The 20,805-nt window shown below is 43.4% G+C and overlaps 9 protein-coding genes across 9 annotated transcripts; 3 read left to right on the top strand and 6 right to left on the bottom strand.

Annotated features, from left to right (window-relative positions):
• Positions 1-6,011: 6,011 nt before the first annotated feature.
• LOC131294982 (uncharacterized) lies at positions 6,012-7,283 on the top strand. Its single transcript, XM_058323038.1, has 2 exons — positions 6,012-6,161; positions 6,231-7,283. The coding sequence occupies exons 1-2, from the start codon at positions 6,149-6,151 to the stop codon at positions 7,214-7,216; spliced, it is 999 nt and encodes a 332-aa protein (XP_058179021.1). The 5' UTR covers positions 6,012-6,148; the 3' UTR covers positions 7,217-7,283.
• Positions 7,284-7,595: 312 nt separating this feature from the next.
• LOC131281273 (uncharacterized) lies at positions 7,596-8,446 on the bottom strand. Its single transcript, XM_058310549.1, has one exon. It carries the CDS (start codon positions 8,284-8,286, stop codon positions 7,750-7,752), a length of 537 nt encoding a protein of 178 aa, XP_058166532.1. The 5' UTR covers positions 8,287-8,446; the 3' UTR covers positions 7,596-7,749.
• A 328-nt stretch (positions 8,447-8,774) lies between these two features.
• LOC131285782 (protein asteroid) lies at positions 8,775-11,450 on the bottom strand. The gene has a single exon (XM_058314641.1). The coding sequence runs from the start codon at positions 11,448-11,450 to the stop codon at positions 8,814-8,816; it is 2,637 nt and encodes an 878-aa protein (XP_058170624.1). The 3' UTR covers positions 8,775-8,813.
• A 382-nt stretch (positions 11,451-11,832) lies between these two features.
• On the top strand, positions 11,833-13,216 carry LOC131282471 (PCI domain-containing protein 2 homolog). The gene has a single exon (XM_058311948.1). It carries the CDS (start codon positions 11,917-11,919, stop codon positions 13,102-13,104), a length of 1,188 nt encoding a protein of 395 aa, XP_058167931.1. The 5' UTR covers positions 11,833-11,916; the 3' UTR covers positions 13,105-13,216.
• Positions 13,217-13,494: 278 nt separating this feature from the next.
• On the bottom strand, positions 13,495-15,317 carry LOC131282472 (cysteine protease ATG4B). Its single transcript, XM_058311949.1, has 5 exons — positions 14,965-15,317; positions 14,529-14,874; positions 14,380-14,459; positions 13,743-14,300; positions 13,495-13,672 (listed from the first exon to the last, which is right to left on the bottom strand). Exons 1-5 carry the CDS (start codon positions 15,080-15,082, stop codon positions 13,608-13,610), a joined length of 1,167 nt encoding a protein of 388 aa, XP_058167932.1. The 5' UTR covers positions 15,083-15,317; the 3' UTR covers positions 13,495-13,607.
• Positions 15,318-15,930: 613 nt separating this feature from the next.
• On the bottom strand, positions 15,931-16,410 carry LOC131293440 (mediator of RNA polymerase II transcription subunit 30-like). The gene has a single exon (XM_058321517.1). It carries the CDS (start codon positions 16,408-16,410, stop codon positions 15,931-15,933), a length of 480 nt encoding a protein of 159 aa, XP_058177500.1.
• Positions 16,411-17,070: 660 nt separating this feature from the next.
• Positions 17,071-18,228, bottom strand: LOC131294946 (mediator of RNA polymerase II transcription subunit 30-like). Its single transcript, XM_058323001.1, has 2 exons — positions 18,044-18,228; positions 17,071-17,976 (listed from the first exon to the last, which is right to left on the bottom strand). The coding sequence occupies exons 1-2, from the start codon at positions 18,162-18,164 to the stop codon at positions 17,165-17,167; spliced, it is 933 nt and encodes a 310-aa protein (XP_058178984.1). The 5' UTR covers positions 18,165-18,228; the 3' UTR covers positions 17,071-17,164.
• A 349-nt stretch (positions 18,229-18,577) lies between these two features.
• LOC131294859 (bis(5'-nucleosyl)-tetraphosphatase [asymmetrical]) lies at positions 18,578-19,547 on the top strand. The gene is made up of 3 exons (XM_058322911.1): positions 18,578-18,649; positions 18,762-18,942; positions 19,042-19,547. The coding sequence occupies exons 2-3, from the start codon at positions 18,770-18,772 to the stop codon at positions 19,292-19,294; spliced, it is 426 nt and encodes a 141-aa protein (XP_058178894.1). The 5' UTR covers positions 18,578-18,649; positions 18,762-18,769; the 3' UTR covers positions 19,295-19,547.
• Positions 19,548-19,669: 122 nt separating this feature from the next.
• LOC131281165 (uncharacterized) lies at positions 19,670-20,689 on the bottom strand. The gene is made up of 2 exons (XM_058310424.1): positions 20,573-20,689; positions 19,670-20,504 (listed from the first exon to the last, which is right to left on the bottom strand). The coding sequence occupies exons 1-2, from the start codon at positions 20,636-20,638 to the stop codon at positions 19,698-19,700; spliced, it is 873 nt and encodes a 290-aa protein (XP_058166407.1). The 5' UTR covers positions 20,639-20,689; the 3' UTR covers positions 19,670-19,697.
• Positions 20,690-20,805: the final 116 nt, after the last annotated feature.

The raw sequence follows: 20,805 nt of genomic DNA, 5'->3' as shown, positions 1-20,805 counted from the left end.
AGGTCATGAAAAGAGAAAGTCAAAGCACATAGATATGAAATATCATTATACTCAAGATCTTTGTAACACGAAAGTTATCGAATTAAAGTATTGTGCTTCTGAAGCAATGCTAGCCGACATATTAACCAAACCACTAGGAGCACAAAAGATTAAAGAACTCTCGATAGGACTCGGTATTAGCAAGTTAGTAACGGAATGAACATTAGATTCATGAGGAGGAGTGTTGACATATGTATGTTGGCATGAATGTACTGTTCATAGAAGTGTCAAATGACAGGAGAAATGTCAAACCGCGATGGTGACAAGGGTGCACCTCTATATGTATGAACTTTGACCATCTGAATAAAAGCACGGCGACCCAGGTAACCACGAGCTGTCATCTTTGGAACATTCAGTGTTTATACCATGTGCGAGACCGAGAGCGCACGACTAAGGAAGCAATCCCACTGTGCCTCTCCCTTTCCACCGCATCACACAAATTTGTAAACAAAATCAGAAGCAACGTTGCAAGCTTTCAGCACTTCGGAAATTTTGATTTTATCAAAAGTGGTGTCCATAACTAGTGAAAATGGCATACAAAAACAACTTTCTAGGGCAGCTTAAGCGTTCAGGTAATTTGTACAAAGTGATGGGAAAAGATTTGATCAGGAGAGCCAACATTCTTGTGGAATGGATCGTAAGTGTTTGTGCTTGTGCTGCTCAATATTTGAATGCGAAATTTAAATAAATGATTATTTATTTTAGAAGCTCCAAGTACCAGTGTGGGTCAGCTAGAGATTAATGATGATTCTTTGATCGTCTTCGATCTAGTTGTCGAAGAAGGCCTCGGAAGAAGAAACGCGTTCTGGAGACGATCACGGTCAAGACGAAATCTCAAGAATCGATGGTTTACCGGATAACGTGAGCAGTGTAGATAGCTTAGATAGTAGTACAACACGACGATGGAGGAATGTATAAGGTTTTTGGCAGTTGTTCAAAATTTGTTTAATTCGATTGTGAACAAGATGTTAGATATTTTACGAGAGAATCAGCTGCCGAAGAACGATTGTACTCTTTTGAAATCTAATAAGACCGTCGCGAACATTATTGCAGTGAATGGTGGTCGATATTGGCACAAAGCCATCCTATGTAGTTTGTCCAAACGATTCAGGTAAGATGATTGAAATACTAGTCGAATGCGCTAACACGTATCGTGATGTTGAATTATTATTTATTTCTAGCAATGTGAAATGTCGATATTTCTAAATTTATGTATCGATGGGTTGCCACTACACAGACGTGGCCTGAACACGTTTTGGTCGATTCTTATGAACATCCATGAGCTACCAGAAGTGGCTCGGTGGCAATCTTCAGCGGCTCGTCAAAGCCGCTAAGGGTCGAAGAGTTCCTAAGACATGTCTGCAGGAGCTTAACGACTTTGATTACGGAGCCATCACCAACGAAGTGCAACATGAGATAAAAGTTCGTGCAATTATTGCTGATGCAGCGGCACGAGCATTTATTAAAGGTAAGACTTTCTTTCTCTCTAATTGTTACTTTACTCATCTTTGTTACGTCCGTTTTCAGGTGTGACAAACTTCAATGAGAAACATGGTTGTTTAAATTGTACTACCGAAGGCGAATATAATTTGAATTCCCACACATTAGTTTTGAAGGGCGTTTGTTAATCTATGTGAACCTACTGGCCTAAATGTTTGACTAGGTTTGTTTACCTCACTGAGTGGAACCAATACCAGGGAAATAAAATTCAAGCTTGCGGCCATTCAAGTAGATGAGGAGGGTCAACATCTATTTATACGTTAATCTCATTCATTAGTGGAGTAAGTTAAGAAACTACTAATCAATCGAAAGAATAATATAAACATGTAACATATATGGGCATCCAACATACACAATAAATACAAAATATTGGTTTTTCGTTAAATAACGACACCGATTCATTTTAATTAGAGTTTGACTTTAAAATATTTCTACACATAAAAGAAATATCGTTAATTAGAATACATAAACACTAGAGAAACCAATAAACAAAATGGAAATCACAATAGTGTAGTTAAAAAAAAACCCAATAGCAAATCACTTTTCAATTTTCAATTCACAATCATTCCATGGAATTATGAAAAGCACCATACGGATTTGGAAAAGTAGCCAAATCAATGAAACACACAATGAAAATGATGCTCCACCAAGTGATGCGCCGACATGAATCTCCACGGAATTACCCAAAGCAAGCAACCAAATTTTGATCCACAAAACGCACCTGCAAAACCAAGATCAAAAAGAAAGATTTAATCGTTTGGTGGCAGCATATAATGAATCAAAGCAAAAGCAGTGCATCAGCATACAGATACATACAGATATATTGCGGCTACTGTTACAGACTGGTGCTTTTCGTTGTGCCAACTGTGGTCATCACCTGTTGAAAATGTTTGTTGATAGATATTGTCAATTAAGCTACCAATCGTCGAAGCGGAGCGTGGCTCATGTGATTTGGTGAGCCGACAACAACATACCTCTTCTTGTCCCAAGCAGTTCGAGTCTCAGAAGCAGCAAACACCAACACAAGTAAGTAACAATACTAGTTATAAAAAGATTTGAACCAAATGATCCATATTCCCCTCTAATAGGTTGGACAATAATAGTTGCAACTAAATGACAAGCGAGACCGGTGGAAATACAGCGGCTGATCCCAAAGAGTGGGAGATGCAAGATCGTCAAGTGGAACTACAAACTATTTTAAATTCACCGTTTTTTTTATTTCATATCGCTATACTTTTTCACCGGGTTTGACCGTCGGTATAAATGGCCGCCTCCATGAGTTGTCAAAACTCAAACGGCTGGGTTACACTTCCTAATGTAGCGGTTTATTGGAAGGTGGAAAAACGTTCTAAAGATCAGACAGAATGTTCCAAAGATGCTTGTCAATTGTTAGTTGGGGAACGCTCGGCTCAGTGTCAGTCGTTTGTGTATCAGCCATAAAAGATAACACGCTGGTGTATTTCGTTCAAAGTTCAACAAAATTAAAGTGTTTATTTTGTAGTTACGGTAATATTTAGTCATTTTATCATGTGGCACCCGGTGCAAATGCATAAGGCGATAATGTGATGGATGCATATTTTACTTTTTGTGTGAACTGAAGATGAGATCTTGTTTGCTTCGAAGGAAGCTTTTGGAGTTAACTGATAACAAAAACAAAAACAACAGAGACTGACGCGTGCATAGACTGTCAGAAACTTTGCGCTTGCATTGACTGGCGACGGCATTGGTACCGCAAAACGCGGGGAGCAGTTTTCAGCTCAAGGAGCTGAAAAGTTTTTGACGTAATCTTTTCGGCTGTTCCCCTCTTTGCACCGCAAACTTGTTGAGTTTGCGGCTCTTCTTCTTCTTCTTCACTTCGGCGAGGGCCTTCGCAAGCTAAGGCTGGTGTCAGTGCTTTACCGCGTCAGGTTTTGACAGACGAAAATGTATGGGATTTGACAGCTGCAAGCTTCGCACGATTTTATCGTACAATAGAATCAAAATCATTTGATTTTATCGGATGGACCATCCGAGAAAATAATCAAATTCATTTAACTGTCTTACAATTCAAAAAAAATAACATAAAAATTGGCGCACCTGACGTCCGGCAAAACATCGTGCGAGAAAGCACTGACACTAGCCTAACCTGGAGACATAGACCTCTATTGGTTAAGGACTGGCCACTAAAGGCCATATATCCTGATTTACTGTGGTTGTTCTGATTTTCTGTAGGCGTCACATTTTGACTGCCACCATGCGGCCAGGAGCACTGCTAGCCAACCACGCTAGTGCGTAATCAAAATGCGGCTGTTCACCCGCCGTAACGAAAGGAATATTTCCTTCCGTTTGTCAGATCGCACGAAACTCGTGATCCGCTTGTTTACTCAAACAGCACGAGATGTGCGTCGGCTAGGATTTCTCTGACTTGAGCTCCAGCTCGGCGACACCGGCGATAACCTTACTTTTCCGCTAACTATTTTAGGAACCTCGTGCACTGCTAACCATCCGCTCTGATGCGACGCCGAACTGGAACAGAGTTTACGGCTCGTGTAGCGGGGCGGTAATGTAATACTCATTAATTAACCGTGATTTTTCGCTGTTGCTCGTTCTGTCAAAACATTCAGTCTAGTCTACCTGATTCAAATTTCTTGGTTTATGATCGTTCTTAGAACGTAAATGCGTAAATGCATTTGGTGCAGCTCGAGGGAAATTTTTGCGATTGTGCATTGAGTTCCGTTTAAAACTTACAAAGTTTGAATGTTATACTCGACATAAAACGTATTATTTTCTCAACTCTACGTTTAAAAGTTTCTGTGTTTTGCAGAATGGTGAATTACAGTAAGTTTTCATAATACAGTTGGTCCCCGCAGTACGCGAATGTTTGGAACCGAACGCAATAGCGTATTGCGGATTTCCTCTGCCATATCGTTTAAACCTCATTTTGAAAAGTTAACACTGAGAGGAAACCAGTGCACATTAAAAACTTCATTTTATCAAAACAAAGTCAAATTGACTAATCAGAACTCAAGCGTACAGCGGGGACCAACTACGTTCGAAGCCATTGACTCATCTGACTAATCGGGTTTTCCCAAATTTATAGTTCTGCTTCGTGCATACTTCGGCTTCGACGAGTTTGAACGACCATGGACAAATTACCGCAAAAGATTGTGGCGATGGGACAAGTTTCATCAGTTGGAATGGATTCGACTAACGAGCCAGTCCATAATTCCACCGCATGCATTCGAGATTGAACGACGCGGGAAATACAAATTATACCTTGCCCGGGTGGAGCACCAGGGATCCATGACGCCAGGATATTTTGATGCATCGAAAAAGAAGTTTTTATTCGTGTGGGGCGGAGAACGACACGCTACAGAATACGGAGAGATCTTATGTATCTCTGGCAAATTCGTGCCGTGTAGGGATTCGAACACGTTGCTGCGTGCTACGCCGGTCGGTTTTTCGGAACAGGGTGAACCATTGCACTTCGGGCGAGTGAAACGCTTCGGAAAGTTTTACTATGGAAAGGTACAACGATCCCATGATAGGGTGTGCTATGTCTCTGTTAATCGTAAAGAACGCGCCTTCACTAAATATGATATATTCATCAGATCTGCGGTAAAACCGGCACCCCTATTCGAGCCACCACCAACTACGGGGTTTGAAGACTATGCCGATGTTTATTGGTGGTAAAACTTGAACTTTGGCCAGGAGTAATGGGCATAGCCTGCTTTTTTTTTAATTGAATGATTAACTTTTGGGCCTTTTTTATTAGTGAAGGTTGAGGAAACTCGCCAAAGCCCTGTTCAAAAGTGGTTTGTTATAATGTTTACTAGAAACAGTTGGTACCTCAAACAGATTTGCAATATATTTTGTTATAAACTCTGACTTTCGTTCTGTGATATCATCCGGTCGCTTAACACAAAAGAATGAATTGTCAACCATCAGAAGAACCAGTTTCAGGAGCACTCGGCCGCGTGGGCTCGAGTCCCAATCGAAACCGCACCCTCTGATGGAAGGAAGCGTAAATTTGGTGTTTAAAAAATTCATATTTTATTGTTTTTCGAGTTTCGACCAACACCGTACACAAGAATGGAAAAGTTTACTGGTCATCAAATGTTCCGGTCCTGTGGCCACACCTGCGGTTGGTACTGTTGGTTCCTGTGCTGTAATCCGTAGAAAGCCGAATACACTTTCAACTTACAAATTACAGACAAATAAAATAAACAATTTTAAAAGATTAGGAAAACACATACGCGTGAAATAATCGGAGATATGAAGAAAGAAATTGGTGAACGGGAGAAAAATGGGTTTTTATTTTTCTACATTTGTTTTAAGTTTAATGAATTTGAATTTAAGAACTGGCCAAAATGGATTCAAAAGACCTCTGTTGTCACGCTTGTTTTGCTTGTGAATTGTCGCGTTGTCATACATGATCAATAGGAGTCCACCTTATTCTAACTACAGTACTTGGTATTTACGATTCAGTTCGGTGTTTGCAGAAGCTTCGGCGTACTGCGAGGAAAAGTTTAACAATTATCCGTAACTGCCGCCGTGTTTGAATAATATATTCGCCATAGAACGTAGCATTTGCTCAAGCACATGCGTGATAAATTTAAATGACCAGACAATGGTGAATCACTGTAAGTTATCACAATGAGTTCAGAACCATGACTCATCTCAACCGGGTTTTCCCGAATTTATAATTTCAGTTCATGAAACCCGTATCTCTCCTGCCCAAGAAAGACCGAAGCCTCTTTCACGCATTAGATTGTTGCGATGGGACAAGTTGCATCAGCTGCAATGGGTTCGATTAAGGAGCCGGTCCATAATTCCTCCGCATGCATTCGAGATTGAAAGACGCGGGAAAACCAAACTATACCTTGCCCGGGCGGAGTACCAGGGATCCATGACCCCAGGATATTTTGATGCATCGGAAAAGAAGTTTTTTATCGTGTGGGGTGGAAAAGGACACGCTAAAGAATGCGGAGAAATCCTATGCATCCCTGGCGAATTCGTGCCGTTTAGTGATTCGAACACGTTGCTGCGTGCTACGCCGGCCGGTTTGTCGGAACAGGGTGAACCATTGCACTTTGGCCGAGTGAAACACAACGGGCAGGTTTACTATGGAAAGGTACAACGATCCCATGATAGGGTGTGCTATGTCTCTATTGATGGAAAAGAGCGGGCCTTCGTAGAATACGATGTTTTCGTTGGATCTACCGTACATCCCGAAGTTACAAACCCTGCAAACCTTATCGTGCCACCATCAACCAGTGGATGGGTACATTACATTTTTGACAATGTACCACAAAATGCCGTCCCTGCCGTAAGCAGTACATCAGAGAAAATACTGTATATTGGCCGAACTAACCTTCACAGAAGGATTGTTCCGGGCGTAATTGATCCATCAAAAAGAACGTGCACTATTGTTTGGGATGGTAGGGTTTGGCCTAAAAGAGAATTCGAAGTGCTTATAAATGTAAATGGAAGGTTCGTCCCGGTGCAAAACAATGAAATACCACCCAATGCCTTCCCGGCGGGTCAATCCGAAGCCGGCGAAACTTTGTATATCGGACGAGTGATATTGGCAGGTAGTACGCTGGTGGGCAATGTACATCCCTCTCACAGATGTTGTTATGTTTCCGACAAAGGTGATGCAATGGGATTTTTAGATTATGAAATCTTTGTCTGTTAATCCTTTCCGGTTGGAACTCCAAAGGAGTCTTATTATTTTCTTGGAACCAGAGACGACTTTGATATCCAATAAATTTACCCTAAATGGTTCCAAAATCATAGAACGAAAGGGTTCGTTACCAATATTATGAATGATAGGTACCACTTATAACATTATGAAACGATCGTAGGGCTGTTCTAGAATATGATCGAAATTGATTGAATAAAATTTTTAAATCAAGCATGGTATTAAGCAAAAGAAAGCATTTAACTGGTTCTTATAGATTCCTCATAGCATTTATATACATATTACTTGCGGAACATGATTCATCTGATTTTTCTCTGTTTAATCTTGGTTCACTCTGAGACACATGCATTTGACTGCTTTGGCTGATGCTAACTGTATTTAATTTTATTGAATATTAAAGGCAATTAAGAGCACAAGCGTTTTGTCTTCCACATCTTTGCGTTTCACGATCCAGACAACAGGCAAAAACCTTCGATCGATCGATCACCACACTGAGGTAGATATGGGCGCAGCAGGCCGGTCTGCCCCTACGGCGAATCCAACGGTCCCCTGTAGTCGTGGACGGAAACGTAGATCTCATACTCCAAATATTTTTTCTCCCACTCGTCCATCGAAATGTAGCAGCACCAGTGATCGGGCTGCACCTTGCCCACGATCGACGTTAGCCCAAGCCGCACCAATCCGATGTACAACGGTTTGCCGTGTTCCGTCACGCCGGCCCGCAACGCTCCGTCCGGAATGTATCCGTGAGCGCTCGGTACGAACCGTCCCTGGTACCCGCACAGTACCTGATAGTCGTGTTTTTCATGCTCCCGGCAATCGTACGAAATCACACACGCCTTCCGGGACGGAATGATGCGCCCGGGGGTGATGGTTTTGTGATGCTTGCAGCGCCCAATGTAGGTGTACTCGCCACCCTCGAACCCGCCGACCACGGCATCCGGCGGTACCACACCTTCGGCCGCCTCTACCCACCGAGCACTGTCCCACTTGTACACCTCATCGTATCCCTTCGACGGACTGTTCGCAAGCAAATTTTGTTGATAAAGATACGGATTGAACATCGGTGGCGATAGTACACTCCACTGGCAGTGGCCCTCTCGTTTCAGGCACAATTGTCTCTTGGCACGAACAGCGAAAACAGTCGACCACCGGTCCGGGATAGCGTACGGATTGTTTGCCCGTATGAAACTGCTGCGATAGTTTGATGTTTACTGCGCGATATTCGCCTCTTTTTGACCCCTGAGAAAATTTTTGGGAATACAACACGCACACATTGGCGGTATTCTTTTAACGCACTCGCATTTTTCAGGGCCAACTTTTTTTTTTTGTAATGAACGAAACTGATGGGGATCCGATGGACACACATACAATGGCGTCGTGTGTACGCAGGCGTGGTTTAAATATGGTCCCCCCTTCGAAGTACTGCTGAGAAGCATATTTTTGAATTATCCACATGTTCAAAAAGATAGGTAAACGAGGTAGTTTAAAATTAACAAATTTTATTCAAAACTAAAAGTACTTTTAACGAAAATATATCTCTTTACAACATATCTTTACTTTATAAATCTAAATTTAATTGCAAACCGTACTAAGAAGCCAACAAAAGTTGGCTGAATTTATTATTCATGTCAATAAAACCATCATTATCGCTTTCACTCGTGCTCTCCTGACCTACAGGGTCCGGTTTGCCTGGCTTCCTAGTCGGAGTACTTTTCTGCTTCACAGGTTTACTATCAACCACGGTGGTCTTCTTTTTTCCTGCCACTTTTGCTTTACCTCTCACCGTGCGCCTTCTTTCTTGCAAGTCCGGAACATATTTCTCTACAAACTTGCACATCCGTTGAAGCGCGGACTGCAGCTTGGCCGACGATCGGAAGAAAGTAGTGCAGGCGTACTCGATGGGGTTCGCCCGGGACTTCATGGTATCGTACAGGTTGTATACGAACATGCTGTTGTACAGTTCATGCATGCGAATGTTCGCAAACGGATAGCCGAGCAGTGGAACCAGGGCAGAAAAGTGATGGCACACCGACTGAAACTCGGCCAACGTGTGCACAATTTCCCGATCGATGGATGTGTGTTTGCGATTCAGTTTTTCGTTCGGTGTAAAGTGCCCGATGAGCAGCTCGTACGCAAGCATCAGTTCCGAACGGGAGGTGGTGCTACTTAGCTGGTTGTAAAATTTTCGGTTAAATTCTTCCGTTTGATCGTCCTCCTTGCTTTTGCCAACTTTAACCATTTTAAGTGCTTTCCGCTGCTCTTCCAGATAGGCCTTATGCTGTGTTTGAAATAATTTCACGTCCCGGTTTTTACTCTTCAACGATGGATCGATAATTTGCAGCTGCAAAATGCACACGATCAATGCCAGCACGTGCGCCACGTTAGCATCCTTGCAGTTTGTCGCCCAGTAGATGATGATGAGGAAATAAAGCTGCAAGTTGTCTGGTAGGATCAGGATCGATTGAAACAGATCGTGCCACGCGTCGATCTTAGAGTCTTTAAACAGTTCCTCTAAAACGCCGATATTACTCGCCGATGCCGGATCGAACCGAACTCCGTCAGGAAGTTTGACGTCTTTGAACGTAACGTAGAGCAAACCAGGCACCTTTACCCTCCTTGAAACATACTTAAAGGCATCCACCGGCCGACTACATGAGCTCTTCAGAAGAGCAAAAATTGTCCTTAAAATCGGATAACTGATTGTGTTACTGTCCGGTTTGGTAATATCTTCCACCTGTGGGTAGTGGATGTACACATTCGAATGCAACAGGTCTGCTAAAAATCGAGGCACTTTTGCACCACCATACAGCTCTCTAAACCATTCTGGCCAACCGTGATCGGTGTACTTGTTACGAAATGATACCATTCTTTTCAAATCTTCGTCATTCGTGTCCTGCTCGTCCGTTGCAGAACTTTGCTGTGCGTTCGCTTGGCGATCTTCAATGTTTTCGACTTCATTTTCATTGTCACAGCTATCAATTTCCTCCTCTGGTTCAGTTCCAGAATCATCCGATCCTTCTTCCTCTTCGTTTATCGATGCTTCCGCTTCTTCCTCCTCATCAAGGAATTCATTTTCGCCAGCCAGAGCATCTGTATCGTTGTCGTCATCATCCGATTCCAAAACATCCTGAATGTGTCTTTCAATTTCTTCATCTTCCAACACGGTATCGGTAAAGCCAAAATATCGAAACGAAACGCAATCCTCACAATTGTAGCCACGCATCGCCGTCAGAATTTGTCTGTACACGTGCCTTTTCCTTTCCTGCCGCACATGGCTGAGAATGGTTCGGGTAGCCGACTGAATCGTGTGATTTTGAAGCCACTTCAAAATTATCTTTATCCGTTTGTATTGTTTGCTCGTCGCACGGTTCGCGCGTCCAATGCTTATCGTGCTATAGAACGGTGCAAGGACCTTCCGCTCAATGTAATCGTTGCCCAGCAATACCGCAAACATAGGAATCATGTCTTTCGCCAACCGAACATCTGGCCCAATCAAATTGTCGATCGTGTACATGCAGCAATCCAGGTAGTAGTACGTCTCCGCCGCGTCGCTATTGATCACGCTTTCGTCGCCATACTGTGCCACAAATTTCACTCGCTCCATTTTCTTTGCACTGGATTTCGACCGGTTCCACTCGACGATGCCAATTTCAAAGTTTTCCCCTTCCTTATCGGTCACTTTGCGGTACACCTTGTGCGTCATGGTCACGTACGGTATGTACTGCACGTTGTGAATGTAAAAATCCGAATCATAGCTCATGACGGGACAGTTGAGTTTACGCGCTAGGATAGCTACCTCGTCGTCTGCTTCGAACGGACACCGCATAAAGCTTACTCCGGCGCACCGTAGGGCATCGACAAATACCTCCCGTAGCATCAAAGGCTTTGTGCTCGTGATCGCTCCATGGTTCATGGTCTTCATGAAGCGAGTGCTTTGAAGTAAACGATCTTTCACGGTGTACATTTTCCGTGCCTCGTAACCACCGTCCAGAAGTACGTACGGCACTACGTTGCACATGCTGAGTATATGGAAAAAATCCAACACAATCCGATGGTACAGGTCGTAGTTGCCTCCCAGTGGGGTCGATGTGAGCTGACTCTTTTTAAATAGCTGAATGCATAAGTTATCCCCATCGATCACTAAGTTTGTGTCGTGGAGCTCGTATGGTTTCAGGAAAATCTCCGCTTTGGATGCAATAAACGTTGTTAAACCACGCACACCCATTTTAAGGTGTACAATCAGAATTTGCTTCGGAAAGTATAACGAACGAACTGAGACTTCGCAAATAGTGAAAACCATGCGGGATGGCTTTGTTTACAAACATCGATATGCCGACATTCATAAGGCATAGTTGATTACTTTAAACTCATAATTAATCAGTAGCAATAGTCTTTCTTAACGAACATGGAAACAAATTAGTACAACTAGAGTAAAACCGTAAAAGCGACTTTCTAATAACTTTCTTGTTTCTAGCAACGAAATTGGTTCGAAAAGACAGCAGGAGTAGGCGAGGTCAATGATTTGACAAAACTTTTTTGAACACCCAATGCACTCCATGGGGAAAATGACAGTTTTTTGTTATTAAAAATTGCCGCCTACCAAGTCGGGTAGTAAACGGTATCAACACAATTTGTTGCGAATTGTTATTAAAAGTTTTGAACGGAAATAACTGTACAATCGGACCGGTATCATGTATCTTAACGATTATCTCACCAAAATTATGCGCGTGTGGAACGCACAGGAAGGTCAGGCGGTCGCGCGGTTCCTTTCCCTACAGGACAGTCATGTAAACAATCCCAACCTCCACAAAGAGAACCTCGATGCCGTCGTTAGTCGCCAGCTCGTGTCTCCGTTGGACGAAATTGTGACCGCACACCTGAAGACTGTGTATCATTTGATGCGAACTAGCACGCCCAACTACAACGAAGCGTATCGCCATCAAACAAGCTGCATCCAGGCGGTGGTGAAAATGTTACAACAAATCAAGGAAGAGAACTGGGTCCTACCGATCATGTACGTGACTTCGATCGATCTGCGACTGCTGGCGGCCAAGTGCGAGATGCACGCAAAGAGCTCGAAGGCTGGGGAAATTCTCGAGAAAGCAGCGGAAAGCCTAATGTCATGCTTCCGAGTGTGCGCCGGCGATACGCGGTCATCCGACGAGGAAACCAAGCGACTCGGCATGCTAAATCTCGTCAACCAACTGCTGAAGGTGTACTTTCGCATCAACAAGCTGCACCTGTGCAAACCCCTCATCCGGGCGATCGATAGTTCAAACTTTAAGGAAAGCTTTAGCCTGGCGCAACGTATAACGTACAAATACTTCGCCGGACGGAAAGCAATGTACGATTCGAACTTCAAGAGTGCGGAAGAGTATTTGACCTTTGCGTTCGAAAACTGCCCGAGAAGATTCACCAAGAACAAGCGATTGATTCTGATCTATCTGACGCCGGTTAAAATGTTGCTCGGTTATATGCCCCGGAAAGAAATACTGGAACGGTACAATTTGCTCCAGTTCCACGATCTGGCCGCAGCCGTGAAGGAAGGCAACGTACGGAAGTTCGACGAAGCGATCCGACGCCATGAAATGTTCTTAATTAACGCAGGTGTGTATTTGATTGTGGAAAAGCTGAAAATCATTACCTACCGGAATCTGATTAAGAAGGTGTATCTAATTCTGGAGACACATCAAATCGACATGGACGCCATACATACCGCACTGCAATTTTCCGGTGTTGAAGACGTGTCCATCGATGAGACGCACTGCATAGTGGCTAATTTGATCTACGAGAGCCGCATTAAAGGATATATAAGCTATCAGCACAATAAGTTGGTCATATCGAAGCAAAATGCATTCCCAAATGTGGTAGCAGTGTAACAAAAGAGGACATATTTTACATTGATGTGGAAATTACAATACAATTTACTTTTTCTGCATTAGCAAATAAACATATTGCGCGAGATTTTATTGAAACATATCCATTCATTGTTGTGGTTGGCTGATTGCATTTTTCTTTTTAAACTTTATCAAACGGAAAGAATCATGTGGCGGAGTGGAAAACACAATTGTATTTGAGAATAAAAAATCAATGCCTACTACGAAACTAGGTGCAGTCATGATTGATAAACAAGATTTTGCAAACAAAAACCTATTCAAATGGATAAAAACAACGTAAAAGCTATCGTAGCAAACCCACCATTTGTGGTCAATTACACGAGATGCAAGGATCAAAACAGTGCCCTGCCACTTACGTTACATATTCTGCACACTTGGGCAGCTTCAGTTTGGGGTTCCGGGTAAAAGCAAGAAGCTTAAAGAAAAGCAAATGCTTTCATATTGCGCAATTCGTTTCGGGGATCTTTAAGCAAGGTTTCCTGCAGTTAAGCGATAATCTCAAATTCTTCGTCTGAATCATCCAACGTGCGCGGTTCCACCTCTTCAAATTCTGCAATAAAGTAAAAAAAAATGCGTCTGAATACGTAAATCGTGCACCAAATACGAACGAACACACTTACCTTCGTTCGGTATTTCTGTGGCAGATATCACATTGAAGGCCTCAATTGGTCCACTATTCTTGCGCGACGACGCGGACGAAGTGGTCGTCGGAGTCCACGGTGCTTGGCGCGTCTTCGTGACCTCGAACAAGGCTTGACTTCCGCCACCGTTAACACTGTCGTTAAATCGTGCCACAAGCAGTTCAAACTGGCGCCGATTTACGCACAGAAAGCATACTGCCAGCGATGGGTCCATCGAGGCGAACTTAATCCGACTAGCGTACCGTTGATGGAACGTTTCGTCCTGCTCCTGTTCCGTTGATTCCTGCTTATCACCGACACTACCTACCCGCTGGACCGTGTGCGGATCTAGGTAGAGCGCTTCATCGCCAACGTAACCGATGAAGTAGAGGGCCTGGTTGGGTCGACCACCAATCATTCCACAATTGCCTGGTAGCTGGAAACATTTCTTCAGTCCCTCGATGTAGATAGGATTCACCTCGCTCAAACCCAATCGGAGTGGAATTATGAGAAGGAGGGGTTTCCATGCGTCCGGTTCCTTGGTTGCGCATAATTCCACTGCATTGGTAAAATAATAATTATCATCTCTGTGTGTCAATTTGTTTGTAGTTTACAATATTTCTGGAATCAAACTCACGTATTTCATCAGTGGCTAGCGTGTTGTCCAAAGCGACATGAATCACTAATTTACACCAATCATCAAATTTGACCAATTTTCTGCAAAATGAACGAAATTAAACGTTCAATTTGTTGACAAAGCTTTGGAAAGGGTTTTTTTTCACTCACTTGAGCACCTGAGCAACCGTATTCGGACCAAACCATTCGCCAATCCGCTTTTCCTCCGACGAATCGCCCATCAGAGCAATTTGATGCAGTGAGAAAGGTGCTTGCTTGCTGTCTTCAAATCGGTTCACAATATTGAGATAGGTTTCGTCCCTGCTATCTAGACTCCAACGCCAATCGCGTCCGAGGTGTAACTGAATCAATGCCTGTGCCAGTACCATCTGACCGCAGCGCAGCATACAACCCCAGCCCTTATCCGTGGTGAGCGTGGTGTTTCCAATTGGGACGAACCCCCGGCGGTAGGTGCACCATAGTCGCGATTGAACATCATCCCGTATGGCTTCGAGGTCTGTCGTGGGAAGAAATGCAATTTTGTAGATGCGTCATTTGCGTTACCGGAAACACACTGGACCCAGCATTCCTGGCTGGGGAAGATTACCATCGGTGGCATTATACTGCGTTCCAAGCAACCAAACCGTTTCGTTGGTCTTCGGAATGTCGTCCGGTTCGGTGCAACTACTCAAGTCGTAACCAACGTATGCGTCAAGCATGTCCATGTTATCTTTTGTTTTTGGTGCCTTGCGTAGATAACATTTGCTTGGTTCAATATGGAACCCAGATGGGTACTGCCTCGGGGATGTATCGTTCTGCAGTACTGGCGGTGTATTTTAATATTCTACCGATTCCCAGGGTTCCTCACAAACAGCTGCGATGGCCTTATCCCTTTTCACTACACTTTTTCCTACGAATTGAAATAGGTCAGGCTGTAGCACACGTAAAACGTTCTACTCTGTACGAGCTGGGGCAGTAATAAATTACAATTTAAACCTATGACACTATGACACATTACTAACGAAATTGATTACTTTCCTACAGATACAAATCCCGTAACCATTAGAAAAGATGATGACAAAGCCAAAGAAGGCAAATTTACGACGCGACGACGATGACGAAGTGCACAACAGCTTGAGAAATTTCTTTTGTTCGCGTTTGTTGTTATTTTCGTTCCATGTTTTTGACAGCATGCATACCAGCGCAGATGCGATGTTCTTTCTGAGTGCATGTGCAACGATTCGTTGGGGATCCTAGACGGTGCACTGTCAAAATACGACATTTGAACAAATTTGAATTTTTTACGTGCGAAATAAAATGTTCTGTAGGTTATGTTTATATACACATTTTATGTAAGAATATTATAGCATAAATTAATACATATTCATGTCACATTAACCGCTTCAAAAATGTAAAATATTTGTGATCTCCAGCAACTGTTTGTTCCTCAGTTGAACCGTTGCAACCAGCTCTCGGTTCTCCTCCAGTAACATTTTGTACTCCTCTGATTGGAGCGTTTCGGAATGTTCCGGTTTATCTTTCAGCGGGATCAAGCTTTCCAAGTGTGTGCAATCTACGTCCCGCTGGCAAATTTCGTTATATTTGTCATTAGGAATCTCAAATCCATGAACAGCAATCCGGCCGTTTGTAGTTGTTCCTGCAGCTCTGCTCTCTTGTCGTTAACCGACACTTCACGATCTATGTCGCTCGGTGGTTCTATCTCACGCAAAATGTTAAAAACATTTTCGACGGCACCAACAATGTCCTGCATCGTTTCCTGTCCAGTGCGACACAACGAGAGGACGTTGAACTGTTCATTTTGATATTGCCATTGAGCGGCAATTCCACCATCTAGTTGGTTCGACAGAAGTTTACTTTGCTGGCTGCCTGAATGACTCATCGCATTGCCCGATCCTATCCCGCACTGTTGCATAAGTCTTTGATGCTGTTGATTTCGGCACTCTATTTGATTTTGTACTTGCTGGTGTTGGTTGGTAGGCAAGTCGGCTAGGATTCCTTCGGTGCCTTGCTGCTGATAATTTTGGTGGCTCATATTGAGGCTCGTTATAATATCTCGGCTATCTCAATCCGGTGTATCTTCCATTTCTGGTTTTTCAAAAATTAAGTTTCAGTAAATGCTGGAAAGCATGGGAAATTACATTATAACTCAACAATACTCCAGCCAACAGCTACTACTCTACAGTCTCTTTTGCTTTAAAATCGATATCCGATTCAGTAGCTCTAATTGAAATATTATAATGACCACGTTGATCACAAGGTAACCTCTACCTACCTAAGCTCCCTATGAGGTTCTTAAAAAGATTCTGCTCCGATTGTTGCGCCGTTAGCTTTTCCCAAATGATTGAAGAGTATGGACTTTTCCAGGTCTTGTTGCGCCGTAGCGAACTGACGGCCCCACTGTACGGAGTTCATGGTTTGTAGAATAACGAAGCGCTTAAAAAACCCAAATAAAAGATTGCATATCCATGAATCCATTCCTAAATTTAAAAAAAAGAAACAAACTGTACAATGGAATTCTAAAAATTGTTGAATATTAACGATTTTTCAGTAATGTTGATATAACATTAGACCCATAAAGATGGTGGACACGAACATAATAGAATTATTGATCGAAATACAAGCACTTTGATTTTTAAATTGAACAATAAACTACAAAGGTTCAGGAAAATATAAATGGAGTCCGACATTTACGATTTGTGATACAGCTGGATGAGTATACTGCAATAGTTTATTTTTTTTGCTAAGGGCTTAGATCTACACAATACACCGTTAAAAAACTTTCCCAATTAGCATCGTCTCATGCTAAGCATGGTATTAATCTCCCATATCGTGAGTCGTATTTTATCTATAATCTCACGCAACTGTTTGTTCTTCAGCTGTACCATCGCAACCAGCTCTCTGTTCTCCTGTAGTGCCTTCTTGTACTCCTCCGTGTGGACCGGTTCGGAACGTTCCAATTCGCCTTTCAACGGGATCAAGCTTTCCACGTGCGTATATTCCATACCCTGCTGGCAGTTATCATTGCACTTGTCGTACAGCAATCTTAAGCGCTTGAACAGCAACCGGATCGTCCGGAACTGTTCCTGCACCTTAGCTTTCTTGTCGTTACTTGACAACTGGCCCTGGTTTGTGCCATTCGGTGGTTGGATCGCACGCAAAATGCCAAACACCTCCTGGAAGCGACTCACAATGTCCTGCACCGTTTCCTGCCCAATGCGACATAGCGAAAGCAGGTTAAATTCTGCCTTTTGTTGTTGCTGAACGGCGGTCCCGGCACCCGGTTGATTTGGTGGGGGTTGGTTTTGCTGAGTTTGCGAGTTCATCACGTTTCCTGGTCCTACATTGCCTCCGGACTGTTGCATGACCATCTGGGGCGATGGTTGTGGCCCTTGATGCTGTTGATTCTGACCAACCATTTGATTTTGTCCCTGTTGGTGCTGGCTAGGCATCTGCTGTGGATTGGATTGGATTCCTTGGGGTTGACCTTGCTGCTGGTGGGTTTGCTGCATCATATTCTGGTTCATGCCCATGTCCTGACCACCCTGTCCTGGACCACCTTGCATTTGTTGGTTGTTCATAACACTGTTTTGGTTGAACCCTGTGAGCCATTGTGTATGATATTGTTACTTCAAGGAATACGTAGTAAAAGCGTCTCCGCTGCTTACCCATCATGCCCATTTGGTTTGGGACGTTCATCTGGTTCAGCTGCTGCTGTATTATAGGACTATTGTAATTACCACGATGGCCACTGGGGCTCTGGTATCCTCCAGGAAATTGGCCCGACATAGTGACCAAAAAATACGTAAACTTTGCGAAAGCTGCAGTAGATTGGCTTCTTGTTGTTTTGCCGCAAGATGTTTTTTTTTATTATGAGGCGTCAGCGTTTGACAGCCATTGTTTTGATGGCTGAAGAGCCTCACGTCACAATTGCCAAAAAGATCTACATTTCAAGTTCGGGATTGACCGTTCGGGACTATCGGGATACTTTTGCGCAAATGCCTGAAATTTTTATCTCTTCAAAAATCACTGAAATACTCTGTGTCCTTTCTTTCTAAACTTAAAATCATTCATCACTGTATGACCAATCTTTTTTGATAACGATTTGTCAAGCTGTGGCGGTTGATTTAACCTACTTCAATCCATTGCCTTGGTAGAGACAGATGCTTTTTGTTTTGTTTTTCATAGTGGTGCATCCGCAGTTTCTCGGGTCGTTTCAAGCGCGCCGCATTGCATTGGACAAAGTTCAATAATCACGAATTCCTACGGATTACGTACGTATTACGTTGGTGTTGAATCTCTCCCGTGTTTCTTAGGCTCCATTCGGCCGCTGCACCCTTTTCGGTTACTCCGGTATCTTTAAATCTTCAATCATTGAACACAAAGATAGCAAGATGGCAAAACGGGCTGCCGGCTTCCTCATATTTCGTCGACTGTGCGAACGTATCGAATATCTCATGTTACAAGCCTCGTATGGCCAGCACCACTGGTCTCCTCCAAAAGGTCACGTCGATCCAGGGGAAGACGACTACGCGACAGCCTTGCGAGAAACTACAGAAGAATCTGGGTAACAACGTTTCCTCTTGTTGTTTTTATTATTTCCTTATTTGTTCACTTACTAATGCTTTGTGGCTTTCTCTTTTCTATTTATTTTGGCGATCATCAGATACCAGGAGAGCGATTTGAATATTCACCGAAAACAAAGTTGTACCTTGCACTACAAGGTAAAAGGACACGACAAAGTAGTCGTCTACTGGCTGGCGGAACTACGAAATGCATCGCAGGAAGCTAAGCTTTCTGACGAACATCAGGACATGAAATGGCTTGAGTGTGAGGAGGCGATAAACATTTCGGGATACGAGGATTTCGCGAAGATGGTTCGCGAATTCGATGCCAAAATCAAACGGAACGAGCTGTGAAATGTGAATCGATGTGTGTTTTTGTCTGTGAGCAAGTTATTTATCGCCTTGCACCATTTTTGCGCCATGAAGATTTACACCTATACACACGCCAACAAAACAAACAAGCAACTGCTCTAATTGGATAATGAAAAATATCGATTATTTTATTACTACTATTGAATACAAGCGTTGATTGTATGATGCATGCCAGTGAATCATTCGCTTAAAAGAAAAGTCTAATAAATGAGTCATACTTTGCCACCAGGCAACAGAAACCAATCATATTCCTTTATCAACGAAAAGTTGCTATTTTCTTAAATTTTATTTTATCTGTGTTTACATAAGCAAAAAGCTGCTCATGATAATTTCTTTTTTTGCTACTTATACCTTACTATTTGTAACGTTTTTGCTAATGTTGCATTCATCTACCTTTCTTGCGATACGTGTCTCTATTCGACTCGTTCTCCGATTCGTCCTCCCCATCGAACTCATCCTGCCAGTCCTCATAATCGTCCGCGGCCATCTCACGACGGAACAGCTCTTGAAACACTTCATACTCCTCCAGCGTGACGTAGGCAACCTTTACCGCAAAACGTTTATCGCTGGTGTCCGTGATTTGGTGTAGCTTCGGATTTCCCGTCGGAGTGTTTGGGTCCGCCTTCAGCGACCGGGGCTTAAACAGCCCTAGCCGCTCGAGGAACGTATGCCGGCAGCGCAGATGTTCAAGGTCATGCGAGAAAGCGCAGGATTTCACAACCTCTAGCACCTCGTGGCCCATCTTTTCCATCAGGAAGTCAATTTTTTCCTCCGTTTCGCGCTGCTCCTCCACGAGCAGATTTGGCGCGTTCATAAACAGTCGGTACACGTTTTTGCGCGTTTCAAAATGTGAATGCAGGAACGCGACTCGCTGCGACAGCTGGCCATGGTTTGTGTAGTCAAGTAGGTACGGGTGGGCCGCCATCAGCACCTTCATGTTTGAATCGCCAAATTGACACGACCGCCAACAGTGCAGACTCTCGGCGATCTTTTCTGTCGGTCGGGTCAGTATGCTCGGATGACCGCCGATGATGGAGATAATCTTTTCCGTTTCTAGACCCTCGGAGGCGAGTAGTTTGTGAGTTTGTTGCCATTGGTCCGGTGTGTACTTTGCTAGCTGCGGCACGGTGGTGAGCAATTCACTTACGCTTGTCTTATCAACACCTCCGATGGTCGTAGCGATTGTTTCAGCCTGAAAATAAAACCGTTGCATTTGGGGAGATTTCACCGGGAGCGAGACTTTATTCCGTATGTATCTACCAGTTTTGATGCATTGCTATTCGAGCAAAATGCACGGATTAATCGCTGTGTATTTCTTGATAACATTACTGCTAAAAACACACCAAATCTTGCCGGTATCAAAATATAAACATACAGTTTGACAGATCTAAGCAATCTGAAGGAGAAAGACGAAGAGAGGGAGGGGGGAATGTAAGCCCACATTTTAAACCCTTAATATGATGAGAATCTTTTTGAGGGCCCGTTTTGTAATT

Source organism: Anopheles ziemanni, chromosome 2 (genome assembly GCF_943734765.1).
Source record: "Anopheles ziemanni chromosome 2, idAnoZiCoDA_A2_x.2, whole genome shotgun sequence".
NCBI lineage: Eukaryota > Metazoa > Arthropoda > Insecta > Diptera > Culicidae > Anopheles > Anopheles ziemanni.
The sequence above is the reverse complement of the archived record's forward strand: the minus strand, read 5'-3'. Positions and strand labels throughout refer to the sequence as shown.